General features: G+C 42.6%; 2 protein-coding genes across 4 annotated transcripts in view; one reads left to right on the top strand and one right to left on the bottom strand.

The window, feature by feature from the left end:
• bag5 (BCL2 associated athanogene 5) overlaps positions 1-11,516 on the bottom strand; it is a 23,143-nt gene extending 11,627 nt beyond the window's left edge. The window contains exon 1 of one of the 3 annotated variants that reach the window (XM_030044189.1): positions 11,465-11,516. Coding sequence is in view for 2 of the 3 variants with exons in the window: in XM_030044187.1 (XP_029900047.1) it covers positions 2,358-2,389 (32 nt within the window). In the remaining variant the exon portion in view is untranslated. Of the gene's footprint in view, positions 1-2,357; positions 2,812-2,899; positions 3,051-11,464 lie in introns of those variants that run through there. The other 2 variants (XM_030044188.1, XM_030044187.1) reach the window with 2 other exon arrangements.
• coa8 (cytochrome c oxidase assembly factor 8) lies at positions 10,395-19,703 on the top strand. Its single transcript, XM_030044190.1, has 5 exons — positions 10,395-10,699; positions 14,413-14,610; positions 16,756-16,819; positions 17,201-17,291; positions 18,203-19,703. The coding sequence occupies exons 1-5, from the start codon at positions 10,559-10,561 to the stop codon at positions 18,321-18,323; spliced, it is 615 nt and encodes a 204-aa protein (XP_029900050.1). The 5' UTR covers positions 10,395-10,558; the 3' UTR covers positions 18,324-19,703.

Raw genomic sequence — 19,703 nt, 5'->3', positions numbered from 1 at the left:
TTGAGAATCTGAGCAACTGCGGCTGACCCAATTTTCCACTCACAGATCAATAAAGTATTTTTTGATTGTGATTCTGATTCTGATAAGAGGCATCCAGCTTGGCCATCTCGCTTTGAACGAGGAGCAAAAATGCTGCTCACCAACACCCGAGTGATCAAACTGTTAATCAAGTGCACCTCGGCACCTGTTTAGGAGGACACGGTCCGAATAAAGATTCCTAAAGCGTGTCACATGTTCTTCTCGACGAGCGAAACCCATTCCCATTTTGAACGGTACTTACAAAAACTCCATCAGCAAAACCACCGACCGCAGATGAGCTCAACTTCCTCTGGTAAATAATGAATCTCAGTCACACCGTGTTACTGCCTGGAGGTCAAAGCAGTTCTGCCTCTGGTGTCGTACTACACTGATATTCTTTCGTTTTGAAGAGATGGGGCGTGACAGTGTATTGTTTTAGGTGTGCATGTGTTTGTGTGTGTGTGTGTGTGTGCACGCTGAAATGTTGTGTTTCCTGGAGATTATTAACTGTGTCCAAATTTGGCAGTCCTTACAAGATTAGGGCCCTGGGTCTGCTTGTCAGTGTGGAGTATTTCCTGTCAATCATGCTACACATAATCCTCCCCACTGGTCGGGCACATTGTCATGCACACCGCTACCTGAAACGCCGCTGAGGTGTGGTGGTTTGTGACGAGCAACCTCAAGCTGTGAAATTTCTACTTCAGATTCAGGAGGAAAAAAAAAGAAAGAAGAAGCAACAGACTGTTCACTAGGGGACACTGTTTCCATCATCCAAAAAAAAATGCACAGTGTACCTCAAAGCCTACTTTCTTCTTCATATCTATTATGGCTGAACGATATATTGCTAGCGTATCGTTATCTAGATAGGAACATATGAGATATTAATATCTCACAAGGCAACAATATGGACGATATCAAATTTAGGGTTTGGGTTAGCCTAAGACACCGGTTGGTCAGTTCTGATCAAAAAAAAAAAATATTTTGTGAAGTAGTTGCATTTTCTACATCCAGTTGGTATTATTATGCTGTTTCTTTTGAAAAATGCTCAATTTTCATTGTTGCTGCAATTAAAATATTATTGAAGCATTGTGCTGAAGCAGAGGCAGCAGGAATTTTTTTATTTTAATTTAAAAAAAAAATATTTTAATGCAGCCTAAGACAGTGATTTGTCTATCCTGATCAAACAAGTATTTTGTGAAGTAGCTGCATTTTCTACATTCAGTTGGTGGTATTATACTCTTTTTTGAAGAATGCCTAATTTTCACTGCTACTACACTTAAAATCTCAAATAAGTGTGAACCCATAGTCACATTGTATATCATATCGCTATTGAGTTATTTGGCATAAATATTGAGGTATAAATTTTCTTCCATATTGTGCAGTGCTAATATTTATCTACAGTGTGAATGGTGATATGAAGGATTAAGATAAGAAAAGGATTTTAGTTTTTTTTTTTTTTTTTTTTTTGGCAAAAGAACATGGTTCAGGGGAGGGGTTGCATCATGAAACAGTCTGTCATTATCAAACGAGACGCCTGACAGCACGTTTGGGGGGGCCGATGCATACCAACACTCCAGAACCACAATGAGACAGTTGCTATTCATAGAATCAGTGCAATGTATTAGAATAGGCAGAGATAGGATAATTCATCTGCATTACCCCAAAGTAGTTTATGTAAGAGGGAGAGGGATGGGCATCTCCAGAACAGGGTGGAATGAATGCACGCCTGGGCAGAGCTTACAGATCTGAGCATTCATTAGGAAAAGCTCAACAAAATCAAAATCTACACATGCGAGGTGGCACTACCAGCCTGACATCCACCTCGTCATATGTTAGCCTGATCCCAATACAGAGGCAGGGGAACATGACCGGTTCCGGGGGCTCTGTCTCTGTCTCCTCCAGTGTAATGATGATCTATCTGGAAGCTAAGAATAGATCTGGTAGTAGGAATCAGTCTTCCCCTCCTCTGAGTCACAAAGCATGGTGCAGCAGGCTTCCTGAGCCCTGGGAGCTGAACCTATGGAACGGCCACATCTGCCTGATGATTTTTTTTGCCAAAAGCACCTTCTTCCTCCTCCCAGCTCCAGGCGGACCTCACCACCTAGCCGAGCTTTGCGCATTATGTCACCATGGCAAACCTCACTTAGGGTATATCATACATGTATAGAAATAGGATGACAAACACGGCTCGCACAAAAAGAGAAAAAGAGGAAAGAAAAGGGGGGGAACACACGCCTACAGACTCCTCATACACCATATATAGTGTTTATCTCCAGAAGCTGTGCCACAAACCACCAGCTGCGTCTCACACACCGCCCTCCCCAAACACCATTCCTCACCTCTTCAGAACTCCAAACACATTGGCACACATGGCTACAGATGCCCGTTTCCATCAGCTAAAGGCAAATTTCCAGGGGGGAAACGTGGAATCCAGATGGATAATCCAACAAAAAAAAAAAAGAGAGAAATATTTCGGCACCGCTCCGGTCGCTTGTGCACCGACCGACCGACGGACCGTGTGACTGACTGCGGGTCCGGGCTGGTGTCGCCCCGCCCACACACCGGAGGGCTTTAAAATCCACCTTTAAACCACCAAACTTCCCCGACTTGTGTGTTATTACAGCGCACACACTCCTAACACGAGGAGGGCGTTTTCCTCTTTTGTTTTTCTTTGTGTGTGTGTGTCTACGATGTCACTATTAGCGCCCGCTTTCCCACGTCCGTCCGTTATGTGAATAGCATCGTCCGTGTCAAGCTAGGCTCGGCTAGCCTAGCCGCTGATCACCTGACCGCCCCGCCGCCGCACCTCCCCGGCTAAATAACTTCAAACTTTATTTTTTTTTTTTAACCACTTAATCCGCTTCATTTCCCCCGTCCTTACCTGCATAGCCAGCGTACAGCCATCGGACTTGTTGTGGAGAGGCGCGCCGCTCAGGCTCAAGCTAAACATTAGCCTCGGCTTTGCTACCTTTAGTTACTTTACTGTCCACAGGCAGCAGCGAACACGGAGTTTACACCGCGGCGAAGCGCGTTTCGCGTTGGAGCGTCGCTGGCAGAGGCGATTCTTGAGTCTGTTGAGTATAGGCATTTTGTGAGAAAAAGGGGGTGAACCTAGGAAAAATTGCAACAGAAACTCTTTCAACTTTTTTAGTCTCATAAATATGTTGGTTATAACATATCAAAAGTCCTAAGAAATCCCATTGGTGGAAAGTTTTGAAAATCACCTCTATATGACCATATAATACCAAAAAACACTGTTTTTAACACACAGGGGAAAGGGGTTCCAAATTTTACTTTCAGATATCACTATAAAAATTCACAAGATGATTATACACACAAAGACAAGAAAAAAAGTCAATTACAAGTTCTTTGAATTATTCTGTTTACACATGCATATCACACATTATCTGATTTGATATGCGCTAATAAGGAATATAAGGAATAAATGCCAGAACAGATATTTAAACAGTGAATTAAAGGGTTACTATATATATAGTAACCTTGAATTAATGAATTAAAAGGTTACTGTATATATAGTAACCTTTAAATTCACTGTTTAAATATCTGTTCTGGCATTTATTCCTTAAATTCCTTATTAGCGCATATCAAATCAGATAATGTGTGATATGCATGTGTAAACAGAATAATTCAAAGAACTTGTAACTGACTTTTTTTCTTGTCTTTGTGTGTGTAATCAACTTGTGAATTTTTATAGTGATATCTGAAAGTAAAATTTGGAACCCCTTTCCCCTGTGTGTTAAAAACAGTGTTTTTTGGTAATATGTGGTCATAAATAGGTGATTTTCAAAACTTTCCACCACTGGGATTTCTTAGGACTTTTGATATGTTATAACCAACATATTTATGAGACTAAAAAAGTTGAAAGAGTTTCTGTTGCAATTTTTCCTAGGTCACTTTGCATAATGCCTATACTATAAGCAAAAATTCTCAGGGGGCCCTTCCGACCAGTGTCCATCACCATCATGTTATAATTACTGTGACACCAATGAAAAATGTATGAAATCAATACTTTTTTTTTTTATTTATTATTCCCAATGTCAACATACCATACCTAATATATTAGAATTCAATAACATGAAAAACCTTGTCATTTTGGAAATATAAAGTATGTGAAATTATAAATAAGATAAGATAAGATAAGATATTCCTTTATTAGTCCCACAGTGGGGAAATTTCAAGCATTACAGCAGCAAAGTGGATAGCAAAATATGAAGCATAATTTACATTATAAACAGTATAAACAGATAATAAATATCAAAAAGTAATATAAACACTATAAACAAGGAATATAGAAAAAATTTAAAGAATAATAAAAAAACAAAATAAATAACTCACTGTTACATTGTAAATAATCCACATCATCAGCACTTTTTCTGCACTGGTTCAGATTCTGCCTTGAGCTGTCACTGCAAATCGCCCGCTGTTGTTTAAGGGGGAGGGTGGTGCGGTCACTGCGGCCAATACATTTTTGAGACATTTCGGTAAAAACAGGCCTCGGGCCCCAAGTCTCAGGGGCCCCCTGTCGGCTTGGGGCCCCAAGCAGTTGCCTGCCCTGCCTGTTCACAAGCTGCAGGTCTGGTCGCTGGCTAGCCACACTTTTTTTTTTTTTTTTTTTTTTTTTTTTTTTTTTTTACCTTGTAACTGTAGCGGGAGCAAATGTGTAGAAGGAACGTGTGTGTACGGAGTGGTAGGGGGAACATATACGGGGACGCACGGGGGGGGGGGGTATGCAGGTGTGCAGAGCTGCCGGTCAATAAAAGAATACAGAGCTAGAGATGTCTCCCGTCTGGATCTTTGTAGACTACTTAAGTAAGGCATGTTACATGGTGTCAGAAGAGTACTGAATCCCGTCTCTCATAGTCGCTCGGAAGAAGTTGTCGGGCGTGTTAAATACATAAATAATTAACCGCGAACCGCGAGTCCCGGTCGGCGCGAAGCTAAGCTAACGCTAACCTGCGGTTAGAAACCGAGTGCAGTTAGTAAATAGCTAGTGAGACGGACGGCGAGGGAGCGTGTTGCGGCGCGGGAAGTTAAGAGACAACGCAGTGAGTCTGCTTAAAAAAAAAAAAAAAAAGAAAGAAAGAAAAGAAAAAGAAAAAAAAAAGAAGAAGAAGTATGGATTCCCTTTTCTCCATAAACCCACCAGAACACTTCGATTTCTCAGACTTTGCTAACTGGCCAACCTGGAGTCGTCGGTTTGAGAGGTTTCGGATGGCTGCAGGACTTGACAGTAAGGAGGAGGAATATCAGGTGAACTCATTAATATATACTATGGGCGATAAAGCTGATGACATTTTGGGCACGCTAGGCTTGAGTGCTGAAGACCAAAAGAAGTATAGGCCAGTAAAGGAAGCCTTTGATAAGTACTTCATATGCAAACATAATGTGATTTATGAAAGGGCTCGTTTCAATAAGAGAAGCCAAGAGCCAGGAGAATCAGCTGAAGCCTTCATTGCTGCGGTTTATAAGCTAGCAGAGCACTGTCAATATGGCCCACTGCAGGATGAGATGATCAGAGACAGGTTGGTGGTAGGGATAAGACATCACGGCCTGTCCGAAAGACTACAAATGAACAGTGAATTAACTTTGGAAAAAGCAGTCACTGTGATAAGACAACATGAAGAAATTAAGAAACAGCAAACTATAGTGAGAGAAACAAATACTTCAGAGCAGAAAGAGACAAACGTGGACTCACTGAAATTCAAGAAAAAGACACACAGAGAATACCAGACAGGGAAGACAACCTACGGAAAGGGACAAAAGAATTTCCAAAAAGGACAGAAAAGCTGTGGACGATGTGGAAAAGGACCAGCACACTCCCTGAACAACTGTACTGCACGGGAAGCAGAATGTAGAAAATGTCATAAGAAAGGACATTTTGCAGCTGTTTGCAGGTCAGGTAGAGTAGGTGCAGTAGTCGAAGAGGAAGAAGAGGACACTCTTTTCCTGGGAGCGGTGTCCACAGGAAAGAAACCTAAAAATTGGAAAAAGACACTGAAAGTGAATGGTCATGATATCACCTTCAAGCTGGATACAGGGGCAGATGCAACAGTCATCCCAGCTACCACATACTCAAAAGAACGTCATGGCCCACTCATCAAAGCAACGATACCACTGTGTGGGCCCAGCAATGAACCTCTACAGGTGAAAGGTCAGTTTGATGGAGTGATGGCATATAAAGACAGGATGACTACACAACCAGTGTATGTGGTACAAAAGTTAGCTACTCCTCTGCTGGGATTTCCTGCTATCTCAGATCTGAAGCTGCTGCATCTGGTCGACAATGTTAGAGAGCTAGAGGCTGACATGAAGAAACTATATCCCAAGGTCTTCACAGGACTGGGCTGTCTAAAAGGGGAGTACAGAATTAAGCTCAAGGAGGACGCCAAGCCCTATGCATTGTCGCTGCCACGACGCGTGCCTCTGCCATTAAATGACAAAGTCAAAGGGGAGCTCCAGAGGATGGAGAAAATGGGGGTAATTATGCCCATCGAAGAGGCTACTGAGTGGTGCGCAGGTATGGTGGTGGCACCAAAACCCGGAGAAAAAATCAGGATCTGCTCCGACATGACCCATCTGAACGAATATATCTGCCGAGAAAGACATATCTTGCCAGCCGTGGATGAGACCCTAGCCAAGCTCGCGGGGGCAACTGTCTTTACAAAGCTGGATGCCACGGCCGGGTTCTGGCAGATACCCTTACATCCAGAATCAGTCCCCCTGACCACATTCATCACTCCTTTCGGGAGGTACTGCTACAAGAGGCTGCCATTTGGGATTTCAGCAGCACCAGAACATTTTCAAAAGCGGCTGACACAGATGCTCACAGGGTTGGAAGGTACTGTGTGTCATGCCGATGACATCCTCGTCTTTGGTTCAACGCGTCAACAACATGACCACAGGCTGCACAAAGTGTTGGAGCGGCTCCAAGAAGAGGGCCTGACGCTCAACAACGACAAGTGTCACTTTGCAGTTGACAGGGTCAAGTTCCTGGGCCACATCGTCAGTGCACAAGGCATTGAGGCAGACCCAGGCAAGATTAAGGCAATAACGGAGATGCCAGTGCCCAAAGACGCGGCTGATGTGAAAAGATTTCTGGGCATGGTTAACTATGTGGGAAAGTTTTCTCCACGTATAGCGGAGCTTACACAACCATTACGTGAGCTGCTCAAGACAGACACAGAGTGGGTGTGGGGGAGTGCGCAGCAGAGAGCATTCGATGAGCTGAGGAGGGAACTGAGCTCGCCAGCAGTTCTGGCACAGTACAGCCTGAACAGAGAGACAAAAGTTGCAGCAGACGCTTCCTCCTTTGGGTTGGGAGGAGTTCTGTCTCAGATGCAACCGTCTGGAGAGTGGCGGCCAGTTGCCTTTATATCACGCAGCATGACGACCACGGAGCGCAGATACGCCCAGATAGAAAAGGAAGCGCTCGCGCTAACCTGGGCGTGTGAGCGTTTCCGGTCTTACCTGATAGGGATGGACTTTCTGATACAGACGGATCACAAGCCTCTCATCTCCCTGCTAGGCAGCAGAGCGCTAGACGACTTGCCGCCTCGCATTCTGAGATTCAGGCTGCGACTGCTCCGTTTTACCTACAGGATTGAACATGTGCCTGGAAAGAAGTTGATCACAGCAGATGCGCTTTCCAGAGCACCGATCCAAGCCCCGCCTACATCAGAGGACGAACAACTGGAACAGGATGTGTGTGCGTCCATCAACCTCCTAATGGAGCACTTGCCGGCGTCAGAGCAGAGGCTGGTGCAGCTCAGGACTGTGCAGGATGCAGATGATGTCTGCACAAGACTGAAACACATGGTGCTGACAGGTTGGCCTCTAAACAAAAAAGCACTTCCGCCTCAACTGCAGCCGTACTGGCAGTATCACCAGGACCTGCTGATTGCGGATGGACTACTGATGAAAGGCGAAAGAATCGTCATCCCTGTCACAATGCAAGAGGAAATGCTCAACAAACTACACGAAGGTCACCAAGGTGTGACAAAATGTGCCGCTAGAGCACAGCAGTCAATGTGGTGGCCGGGTCTGACCACACAGATTAAACAGAGAGTGAAAAATTGTGCAATCTGTGCACGTGAGGCCCACAATGCACCAGAGCCGCTGCTGACGACTCCATTGCCAGAGCGACCATGGCAGCGTGTGGCGGCGGACCTTTTCCAATGGGACAATGCAAGGTACCTTGTGGTTGTAGACTATTACTCACGCTATATTGAAGTGGCTAACCTTACCACCACCACTACAGCCCATGTGACAGGAAAGCTGAAATCTATTTTTGCACGTCATGGGGTCCCAGAGACTGTGGTCACGGACAACGGCCCCCAGTTCTCTGCAGCAGAGTTTGCAGCCTTCGCCAGAGACTATGACTTTACACATACGACCAGCAGCCCCCACTATCCTCAAAGTAATGGGGAGGCTGAGAGGGCTGTGAGGACTGTGAAAGCTCTCCTGAAAAGGGGGGAGGATCCACACAAGGCTCTCATGGCCTACAGAGCCACTCCGTTGTCACAGGGATCATCCCCTGCGCAGCTACTGATGGGCCGCAACATCAGGACAACCCTGCCTGTCAGTAAGGAGAAGCTACAGCCAGGATGGCCTGACCTCCAGGCTTTCCGCAGGAGGGATCAGGACTTAAAAGAGAAACAGGCCTCCTGGTTTGACAAAAGACATAACACAAAGACAAGACAAGAGCTCAGACCAGGACAAAGAGTCTGGGTGAAGAACATGAAAGAAGCAGGGACTGTCATTGGTCCAGCTCAGACACCGAGGTCTTACAACATAGACCTGCCCTCAGGAAGTCTCAGGAGAAACCGATCTCACATTAGGGTCATTCCAGAGACTCCCAGAGAGACTAGATCAGGCCGGACCATAAAACCACCAAAAAGACTTGATTTATAGGCTAGATAGGAAGCTGTGATTTTGTTAATAGGGCAGAATAATCCCTGCACAGCTTCGGGACACGGGTAGTCTACCCCGATCCCTAGAGAGGAAAGACATTCATGTGCAATGTTTGTTAAAAAAAAAAAAAAAAAAAAAAAAAAGAAAACAATGTTGTTCTTTACAGTGGTTACGTGTTATGGTAGAAGTTGACCAGAGCATGTGTTGTTATGCACTTCTGAAAAAAACAAACAAAAAAAAAAAAAAACAAAGGAGTAGAAAGGTGAATTAATGTGGTTTACTTGAATGTTTAATGCTCAGGTTAACTATTTATGTTTACTGTTCAAGTTGATTTCTAAATGCAGTAAAAAAACAAAACAAAACAAAAGTAGCTCTTGTAAGAATGTCTGACAGTTAACTAAAGGGGGGAGATGTAGCGGGAGCAAATGTGTAGAAGGAACGTGTGTGTACGGAGTGGTAGGGGGAACATATACGGGGACGCACGGGGGGGGGGTATGCAGGTGTGCAGAGCTGCCGGTCAATAAAAGAATACAGAGCTAGAGATGTCTCCCGTCTGGATCTTTGTAGACTACTTAAGTAAGGCATGTTACAGTAACGTCTGAAATTTGGATTCAAAAAACAAATTACCGTACTTCTGTGTATTTTTTTTTTTTATAAACACACCTGAAACTGACGTGACTCGACTGTTGTCAGACTCTGCGTTTTAAACTTGCAGAATCAGTAACTTCATTTGAATCGCTTCTCAAAACCAACTTTTATAGCTTTGCCTTGATATGCTGTTTCCTTTTATTTTATTTATTTAATGTTACTTTCATTCTTGCAATTGTAGTATTACTTAATTACTTAGCTATTTTTTTTTTCAAATTTAATACTATATAAATATAATAAAAATCTGTCTTTACTGCTTTTTATCTTATTTATCTATCAGCATTCTGTTTTCCTCTGTACTGTGTTTTACATCTTGTTTTCTTGTTTTTAACTTATCTTGATTTTTGCCTTCATTTTGTCTTGCTCTTGTTTCTGCACAGCTTTCTGATTATTCTGCTTTTGCCGTGTCTGTCAAAAACACTTTGCAAACTCTTTTTTTTAAAGGTGTTTCAAGAGATAAAACTTATTCTTCTTCCTCTCCTTATTGTTACAAAACATGCACTGTGTAATAATAGTAAGAGAGAAGACATTTCAACAATAGTCAACCTTTTTTTAAAAGCAGCAGTTTCAGGTGCTCACACTTAACGAGCATCCAACGTAAAACAAACTTCACTTCAGCGGAGTTTGTTATTATAGAAAAGTGGTATTAAAACCCTCTGCGCGGCGAAATACGAGCTCGGCTGCAAGCATGTCCACAAACATGTTGTCGACTATCAAAAACACAAACAATGCATATGTGATTAGTTTGTGCCAGCGGTTGAAGTCGTTTATTTACCGTTAATTAAAGGTGTGTATTTTTGGTCGTCCAACATTTTCTGACTGGTTCACGTGACCGCGTGTGTTGACGAAGGACACCAACCTGGAGAAATGTGCGACTGAGTGCGAACTGTGCAAGATGTCGCATTAGAGGATTATTATTATTGTTTTAGGCCAAACGCGTAAAGAGTGAGTGTGTTTGTAAATGGCGTGGACGGCAGCGGGCGGTGCGTTATGGCGGACTCGATGCCGTGTGGACCTGCAGGCTCCGGTGCGCACACACGGTTTGGGTTTCTCGGCAGCGGGCAGCCGCCGGTGCAGCTCCAAACCGGACAGGGCGACCAAGGTTTGTCCGAACACCGTCCCGAACACCACACAGCACAAACACCCACCGCTACGGGACGTCTCGACGGTGACATGTCGTGTCCAACTCACCGACAGGGACATTTTGCCAGCCTGCTGCGTTCTGCGTCCTGCGTCCCCAATCTGCGTTGCCATGACATTTATTTATTCCACCATTTATACAAAAATAACTAAAGTAATGGCATTTCCCCCCCATGCAAATTAACATGTCGTAAATTGTAGGCTTTGCACTCTGACTTAAATGCATTTTTAGAAATTCAAGTGACATTATAAGAGTTAGGCGATATATCAATTTTATAAATATCGTGATGCAAGACTAGGTATCATCTGGGATTTTGGATATCTTAATATATGTGGGATAAGTGTTGTCTCCTCTGGTTTAAAACGCTGCATTACAGTGAAGTGATGCAGTTTTATGAAGTTATTAGGCTGTTCTGTTGACTTCTTGGTCATTATATCCACACTATTAATTAGTGTTTATCAGTAATCTCATTTTGTAAATATCTTATGAAAGCACCAGTCTTTACAATATGGTCACAGTATTGATGATTAAGGTTTTTGGTCATAAATATTGTGATAGCCCAGTTGCCAAGATGACTTTTTCTTATTTAAAGTGACTTATAAAGACTGCACCAGTAGAATAAAGTTCTGCCCTGAGCTCTTCAGTGTTTATTATTAATTATTAGCTGTTTAACTGTTTGTCAGGAGTTGAAGTCAAACTCCTGATGTCGTTAAAAGGCGCCTGTACCTGCTCGCCCGTCCCTTTGTCCTGGAAGCTGCTCTGCCCCTCTTTGCTTTTGCTCCTCTCATCATGCATGTCTGCTCACACATGATAAGCAGCCTTCAGCTTAATAAAGTCACGTGACGTTATCTGCATGCCTCTGTGTGTGTGTGTGTCTGTGTGTTTGTGTGTGCCTGTGTTTGCAAAGCTCAGCTGTTAACAGACAAATATGAACTCACCTGCACAGTTGAGGTGTTTCGTCACTGCGGCTGTAATCTTGTCCGCCTGAATCCTCTGGCAGTCACAGTCGTCCTGTGCAGGAAGCCAATTTCCTGCTACTGTCCTACTTTGTGCTCTATTTTAAATTTCATTTTTGTAATCTAGTTTCACTTCTCCCACACACACACACACACACCACGCCTCCCTGGCTTCACCACACACACCCCCACAGAGCCTTATTTTGTCCAGAGTCCCAAAATTTCAAGCAGCTCTGTTCAGTGTCGATGCAGTGATTCACTTACCAACACTGATTACATAAAGTGATTTCAGCTTCATTTGAAGTGGTAATTAATCTGTGAGGTCCTTGTTTTTTTTTTTTTTTTTTTCCCTCCATCTTTGGTGCTAAATCCTCACTGCTGTGGTGTTTCATCACCTGTCAATCTGTGTGTCAAGCTCTGTGGCGTCTGAGTTTCTACCCACGCTGCAAAAATATCTCCATCTTAACTCATTTAGTCTCATATTCAGGCTTAAAATCTTGTTTTTCTTCAAACAAGCAAAAAGAAATCAGCCAGTGTGGGGAGATAATCCCACTTGTTTCCAGAATTTTCTTGAATCAAGTGTCATTTTCTTAATCCTAGTGTCTAATCTGCCTTAATCTGTGTTTTTTTCATCAGATTTATACTGGTTCCCAGAAAAATTCCTGAAACAAGTTACACTGCACTGGAAACAAGTGGGATTATCTCACCCCACTTTACCTTGTTTTAAGAAAAACAAGATTTTAAACACTTAATATGAGACTAAATGACTTGTTGATTTTTTTTCTCGCTGTTGTTCTGTTTATTCCAAACGAACTGGAAACGTAAAGCGCATCACTTCCTGTGCAGCAGGAAAGGCAGACGTTTCATTAGTCGTGCCATTTGCCCTTGCAGATTTCCCATGAGGCCTTTGGCGATGCGTAATGGCAGACGTCACGCCGAGGCCTCTGGGAGATCAGACCAAACCGCTGCAGGACAGACGCCTTTCTGAAATCTGGCTTTTATCCAGTGGCTGGGAAGAAAGCAGGGAAATTGTCATCATGGGGCTGTTTCATGTCAATTAAACTGTGATTGACTGCAGTAATTAACATCCACATTTGACCCAGGTGTGTGCAGTAATTAAACTGCACACACCTGGGCCAAGAGCGGGTTAAATGCGGAAAAATGTGAGTCATCAAAAAGTCATCGGCTGTGCAGATTTGGGCAGAATAAGATGGAAAAACTACCGCAAAGAAAAAGAAATGCAGCGACAACAAAATAATAAATGTTGCCACTTTACATTTCTGCAAACCACTAAATATGTTCAAATGCTTGTTATGCCTAGTCTAGGTGTGCTGAGACACAACATGAGTAAGGCCCCATCTTCCCCTGGTCCCAAGTAGCCAGGAGGACAGCTTCTCAAAGTGAACAATTTTTATTAACAAACTGAGAGAAAATAGTGCACAAAAATAATATCATTGTAACTTCAGGGTGAACTAAGGCCAACCTAACAAACAAAACAGTTCTAACTGAAAAGAAACAAATTCTAACCCTAACAAAGAAACCAAACAACAAACACTTACCTCCCTATCTTAACATAAACAGGAGAAAAATGGGGTTAACTAAAATGGCAGTTCACCCCTAGTGCTCTAAACACAAACTTTCACAACACTGGAGCAAACAACAAAGAGATGGCTGGCTGGAGCACGAGGAGAGCCTGCTGCTGCCTTGACTGTCTCCATCTTGGGCCTTATATAGCTCTTCTCCTGAACAATCAGCCAATCCAGGGACTGGAGAGCCTCAGCCAATCCCGCGTCGCTCAGAGCACACTTGCTAAAACAAAGATAGGGCAAAAAGAACAGAGCACACACTCCAACAAAAAACTGAACACGACAACAGTCGTAACATGCTCGTTAGCTATTTAACCAAAACTACTTGGTTAAGGTTAGGAAAAGGTCACGGTTAACGTTATGAAATGTTAGCTCACGATTGCTAATATTAGTTATAAAACCGTAGCTAAACACAAACATGGCTCTCACTTTTTCACGTCACGAAACTTGAAATCATGACATCACAACGTATCCTTGGTTTGCAGAAATTTAAAATGCCAACATTTCTTCCAGGCGACTGGACTGGTCGAGGAGAAGAAGCGCTGTACTGTAACACTTATCTCGAGATCACAAGTTAATTATTTATGGTGTGGTAATAAAACTCATTTTTCAGCATAATGGGTTAATTTATAGGTAGGGAAGAGGAGTGGGAGTAACAGGTTGGGATAATTAACCTGTTGTCACAATGATTAACTTGTGATCTCGAGATAATGGCATTAAAACATAATTCAAAGTGTGACCTCTTAGGGCTTCTGTAGATCTCACAGAGTTCACTTCAGTTCTTCGGATGAATGGAAAGACACTTGTGATGGCGGCGGGGAGTTAAACCACTAATGAAACGCAGCGCCAGTGTTTACCGCAGAAAATCAAAGCTAAATGAAATGGATGTCGGCTCAGTTGCTGTTGTGTTATGTCAGTCAGAGATAGAAGGAAAACCTCAGCGTCCCAGCAAAAAGTTTTATTTATTTATTAGGCTTTTATTGAAGCAGGGATTTACTTGAGATCCAGAATCTGTTTTTAAAAGAGTCTGGGTCAAAGCAGCAGCAAACAAAGAGTGATATAGTGTGCAAAAATTCATTGTTTCACAGTAAAAAAGACTCAAAAGGCTGTGCTCGGGCTTTGTTCTGTGCAGAGATCTAACTTCAGGCCGGCAGCCGACTCCACACGCGACTGGATCGGTCCACCAAACCATCTGTCAAACCTGCGGCCCATCATCTACCACATCCCGGAGAACGAGACGGAGCTGGAGAGGCGTCTGAGGAAGCTGAGGCAGGAGACGGAGGAGTGGAACCACAACTTCTGGACCATGCAGAACGTCACCTTCAGCAAGGTCGGCACTCAAACACCGTAAACACACAGTTCTTCATGGAAATGGTCTTTTTTTTATTCAGCTGCTGACCGGCACCTGAGGCTGTGATGCTGCTAGGAGCTCAGGCTGCATTCCCACAAACGCTGAAAGTCACCCAATTCTGATTTTTCTTTTTTTTTTCTCTTCACATTCATCTTTGTATGTGACCTGTATCTGACACTGCTGATTCTGAACAACCAAACATGTCATTAACACAACAGTCCATCATCACAGTTAATGAGAGAGAGGTGCAGATGTTCATTTTTTAAATTGTTTGCTGTGGCAGTCCGTCAGCAGTTTAGGCTGCGGGTAGGAAGGCAAAAAAGGGCTTTGATTGAAAAAGACAGTATCCCCACTAAGCTGTTTACATGGCTAATGAAGATTAATATTCCATTAATATTCCCGTTTACATGCAGCCGTGCGTACTCTGAGTTGTTTGACCGTGCAAACACAGCCTCCCTCTTTCATTCGTTCACCCACCTCATTAAAAAGGTCGGTGTTGAAATATTTGTGCATATTCAAAAAAAAAACCTGTTGGTGTCTAAGTCTTTCATGGTGTTTAAAAGTAGGTGTGTTTCTCCTTCCCACCAGAAATGTGGGCTTTTATTTTGTGAATGCATCACTACCCCAAACTGTTGGCTAGTTGGTTTGTTTACACACACACACAGCTGACCGTAAATAGGCAATAGGCTGTGTATCGTAAACTGTGGTAAAAACTGAGCGGCATATTCCTAACTCACCGTATGCAAGACCAGAAAACGCTCCTAAGACCCAGATAATACCGGGATATCGCAAATGTCTTAATCGGAAAATGCTACATTCAGAAAAAGGCCTTATTGGGAATATCCTAACAGAATATGCTGTTTACGTTACCCATATCAAATCTGGAATATTGTCATATTTGGGGTAATAGTGGAAAATTTGTGTGCATGCAACCTCCTGTGTCAATCAGTGAACAGCTGGTGAGGTGAAGATGCTCAGTGGAGAAAAAAAACACATGAATTCTGATCTGAGTGTTCACACAGCCTCACATCAGCAGGAATCATATCAATCAACCTCATATGAAAGTGGCCCAAATTGGAATTAAAGGTGTCATATTCAGTGTTTTTTTTTTTTTTTTTTTTTTTTAAGCAATCTTATCACATTTGTCACATTTGCAGAAAAAAATGTGATTTAGGCGACTTTGTACTGGCTGTCATATGTTTTTTTTTCCTGGCAAAAAAATTTCAGTTGTATGACATTAAGTGCTTGTTAAATTTTTTCCTGTTGCTGTATCACCAGACTCATCATTCCAAATGATGATGCAAACTCATTTCATGATTTTATTTAGACGGTTCTCCTGCAAAACATCCAGACAAGTTACACAGACCTGAAGTTCAGTTCCAGTTTACCGTGTAAAGCCATCTCTAAGTAAAATTATACTAGTCACCTTAAACTCAGATTTCCCCTTAAATTTCCCCTTATGCAGCTTAAAAGTCAGGGAAAAAAAACCTGTTACATATTGTACAACAGTGTCACATCCGTATTGTGAATCTGCTGGCTATCAAGAAGCCGTTGTTTTATGGCTGCGGCATCACATCAGATAGAAAATATCTACACATCTTGAGCACCATTTTATACACATTTCCCTGGAATTCAGCAGGATATATTCGGGAAAAAAAAACACTTTTCAAATAATGGAGTGGATCAGACAATCTGGATTCATGCTGCAGAGTCTCTACCAGCTGCTGCCCTGTGGTTGACCTCTGACCTCGCACTGAACCTCCACGTGCATCCCATCATCACTGCCATCTTTATTAATCATGTTAATTAATCTGTAATGTCATGGAATGTGTATGCCTCGTGAAGCTCTAATGCAAATTGAAGGTATTATGGTCAAATATATGCAAATATAAAAACTTCCTATCATCACCAGCAGAGGGCAGCATTGCACAAGAGAATTTAGTCTTAGGTGGCACCCACTGTCAAAGGATCAAGATGATGAAAGGTGAAATGTGCAGCTGTATCCAGGGTGCTCTTTCTTATCCAAATTATTCTGTATTGAAAAGTTCACGAGTTGAAATGCCTTAGATGGTTTGGCATTTACCCACAAAGATATTTTGAATTTGTGTTTCTTTCTCCCTGCAGGAAAAGGAGGCTTTTATCATCTCACAATTGAAGGCAAAAGGCTTGTCTCAGCGTGATGAGCAAGGTGAGGAGATGCAGCTGCTCTGTACATTATACTGTTAAAGGCTGGTGGCTTATCCACAGGTAAAGACTCCTCTACACACACACCAATCTCCTGTGTGCAGGCGCTTTGAAGAAAAGGCGATTAAATCCTCGAGTATGAAAGAAACTCCCGCACACAGCCCTCCTGCATAGATTATGAATTTACTCCAAACCCCTCAGCTATTTTTGTCAGACAAACGTTCATCAGAAACGGAGGCTGCTCAGGTAAAGGCCTAACAGAGCGAAAAGTCAATAACCTGATAATGTAAGAGCTCAGTGAACGGAAGCGTCTTTATGCAACAGCTGGTGGTGAAACTGAACGAGAATAATATGTTCTCCTCTCCGCTTTCTTCTGCTCCCTCAGGACGACGGCGATCCCTCAACAGCGAGGAAATGGCAGTGTTTTACAAAAGCTTCTTGGACAAAAACAGAAAAAGACATGCAAATTACAACAAGTGAGTTTCTTTTGTAGCGGGCTGTCTCCCATGATGCCATCGGGCCGGTGGGTGGATTTAATCTAGTCTGTTATAACGTCTATATGGAAAACAACAAACCTCTCAGGCTTTGAAGAGCTTCCCTTGAATTACAATTGCAAAGCAGCCGGCTCGCTCCAAGTTATAGACTCGCCGAAAAAGAGAGCGCTCCCACCCACGCGCATCACCTCCGCATTAGCCTTTTTTTTTTTTTTTTTTTTTTTTCTCGCTGGGTGGGTTTTAAACTCTGAAGTTTGATTGCACTATAAAGAGAGGCGCATTTGTGCCCTTGATATTACCCTCTGATGCTTGAGGTTATGATAAATTAAAAGAATGCAGTAACACAGCATTGTGAAGTGTTGCTGTGTTTGTTTCCGTCCACCTAAAACAGTTTATCCGTATGCAAATGAGCTTCCAGCAAAATTAAGGCTGAAGAACAAGCTTAATTACATTATGCTGCAGGGAGAAACAGCACAAATTCAGTTTGCATGTATTCCCACTCCTCTGTCTCCAGTATTATTGTTCATGTGAAAGTTTAAGGAAGCCAGCTGCTAGGGCATCATGCATCAAATGTGACCATAAAAGCAGAATTTGAATGTATATGTGGATAAATATGGTCCAAAACATACTTTGACCTGATTATTTTTTGGCCATTGGATATGTTTTGTTTACATTTTAGGCATTTAAGTTATTATTTTTTTCATCTAGAGCAACTTAAAATGAGCATAGCAGTAGAATAACTTTCCATTCTTCTGTCACCCAAATATAACTAAACTCTAAATATGCTCCTATTTTGTATCCCATGTTTAATTGCAGTACAGTCTCATATAACTTTAATTTCATTGTCTTTGCTCTCATTCTCTGCCGCCTCCACCCACCGTTTTGCTTGCCAGGGAATGGTACCGACGCAACTTCACCATCACCATGCTCATGGGCCGAGTCGCCTTCCACAACACGTGGAAAACTATTGCAGAGAAATGCAGTGGCAAGAAGAAGAGCACTCCTACTACGTGATAATAAATAAAACATTCACCCCCCACCATCAGCTTTGTGTCTGGCTTTATTTTTAGTGCATCATGCCCTGCTGTTATTTGCTTGCACATCACCAGGGATTTAGATATTTTTCCTTTTTTTTTTTCATGATTTCAGTTTTGCTCATAGAAGTAATTTTAGATACATACATGCAACACATTTCCATGGCTCAGTGGAAGCCAGAAGAAAAGTGTAACTGTTGTTTGATTTATTTGCTCTGTCTGTCTTTCCTGTGAGCCTCCAGCAGCCGCTCATCTGAAAGGCGTTGGGGTGAAAGATTAACTAAAATGAAAGGGAGCTTGTTCACACCTGCCTGCATATTGTAACATCCATGATTGCTCTGTCAGTGATTAATCGCTTCATTTTCCCAAAATGACTTGCGACATCCCCCAGAGAAGTCCAAGAACTTGTTGCAACCAGGGGCGGGTTAGCAAGACAGCAAGAATGCAGTTGCATTTCTTTGGAAGAAGTTTCAATCCCTGCCTCAGCTCTCGGTTGGTTTCTGATTGAATGATGCTGCAAAACAAATGTGGAGTGCAGAAGGAAAACATTTGATCTTTAATTTTCAGTCACTGACATCAAAACCCGGGCTGCTTTTGCCCAATTATTCACTAGATGGAGAAATATACTCCACGAAACAAAATGCACCTGGAAATGTGCTGTAATCTTGATTTAACTGATTAAATTAACAGGGGAAAGGAAAATACAGGCACATGACAGTAAACAATGCAATGTAACCCTGGAACAATGTATAGCAGTGAATGTACCAGATAAATTTAGCCATGCCATGCAAGGAGCATGCTGGTAGCATTTTGTTTAGTGTTTAAAACTGGAAAAAAGTGGTTTCCAGTTCTTTGTTAAAGGTATAGTTCACCCATTACGAAAAATGTTGTAGTAGGTGGGCAGCAGCTGGGTCGCATTAAAACTGAATGTGTTACTGACTCACTGCCTGTTGCATTTTCCATGCTGAGTTTTCCTCAAAAGTTGGACTGTGATACTTGCACCTTGCTTCAGCCTGCGCTCAGCCGCCTTGTGTTGTTCCCCCGGCACTGACAGAGCGCGTGGACCTGCATCTGAAATACATGGATGTCAGGGATTTGGGAGCACAGGAGCTGAGTGGGTAGTTTTATTCTGGATTTTTGATATTCCAAGTCATGTTTATTTTGCCACTGTAGCCTAAGCTGTCATGTAATCTCATCAGTTAGTTTTGTGATATTGTTCGATGTGATTCAGAGTCATTTATTAATTTGTCAATTTAACATATTTGAGTTGTATGTATGCTTTCTTTTTTATTGCACATGTCACCGCTCAACTTCATCCACTGACTGTAATGCCACAGAAAAGATGATAAACGCTGTAAAA

Source organism: Myripristis murdjan, chromosome 22 (genome assembly GCF_902150065.1).
Source record: "Myripristis murdjan chromosome 22, fMyrMur1.1, whole genome shotgun sequence".
NCBI lineage: Eukaryota > Metazoa > Chordata > Actinopteri > Holocentriformes > Holocentridae > Myripristis > Myripristis murdjan.
Note: the sequence above shows the minus strand (reverse complement) of the source record. Positions and strands in the feature narration are given on the sequence as shown.

What these genes read in the sequence shown, in the direction of transcription:
- coa8 (XM_030044190.1), top strand. Translation starts at nt 10,559, where the DNA reads ATGGCGTGGACGGCAGCGGGCGGTGCGTTATGGCGGACTCGATGCCGT. An exon ending in AGAACGTCACCTTCAGCAAG is followed by an intron (nt 14,611 to 16,755) that starts GTCGGCACTCAA and finishes TTCTCCCTGCAG; the next exon opens with GAAAAGGAGGCTTTTATCAT. An exon ending in AGACATGCAAATTACAACAA is followed by an intron (nt 17,292 to 18,202) that starts GTGAGTTTCTTT and finishes TTTGCTTGCCAG; the next exon opens with GGAATGGTACCGACGCAACT.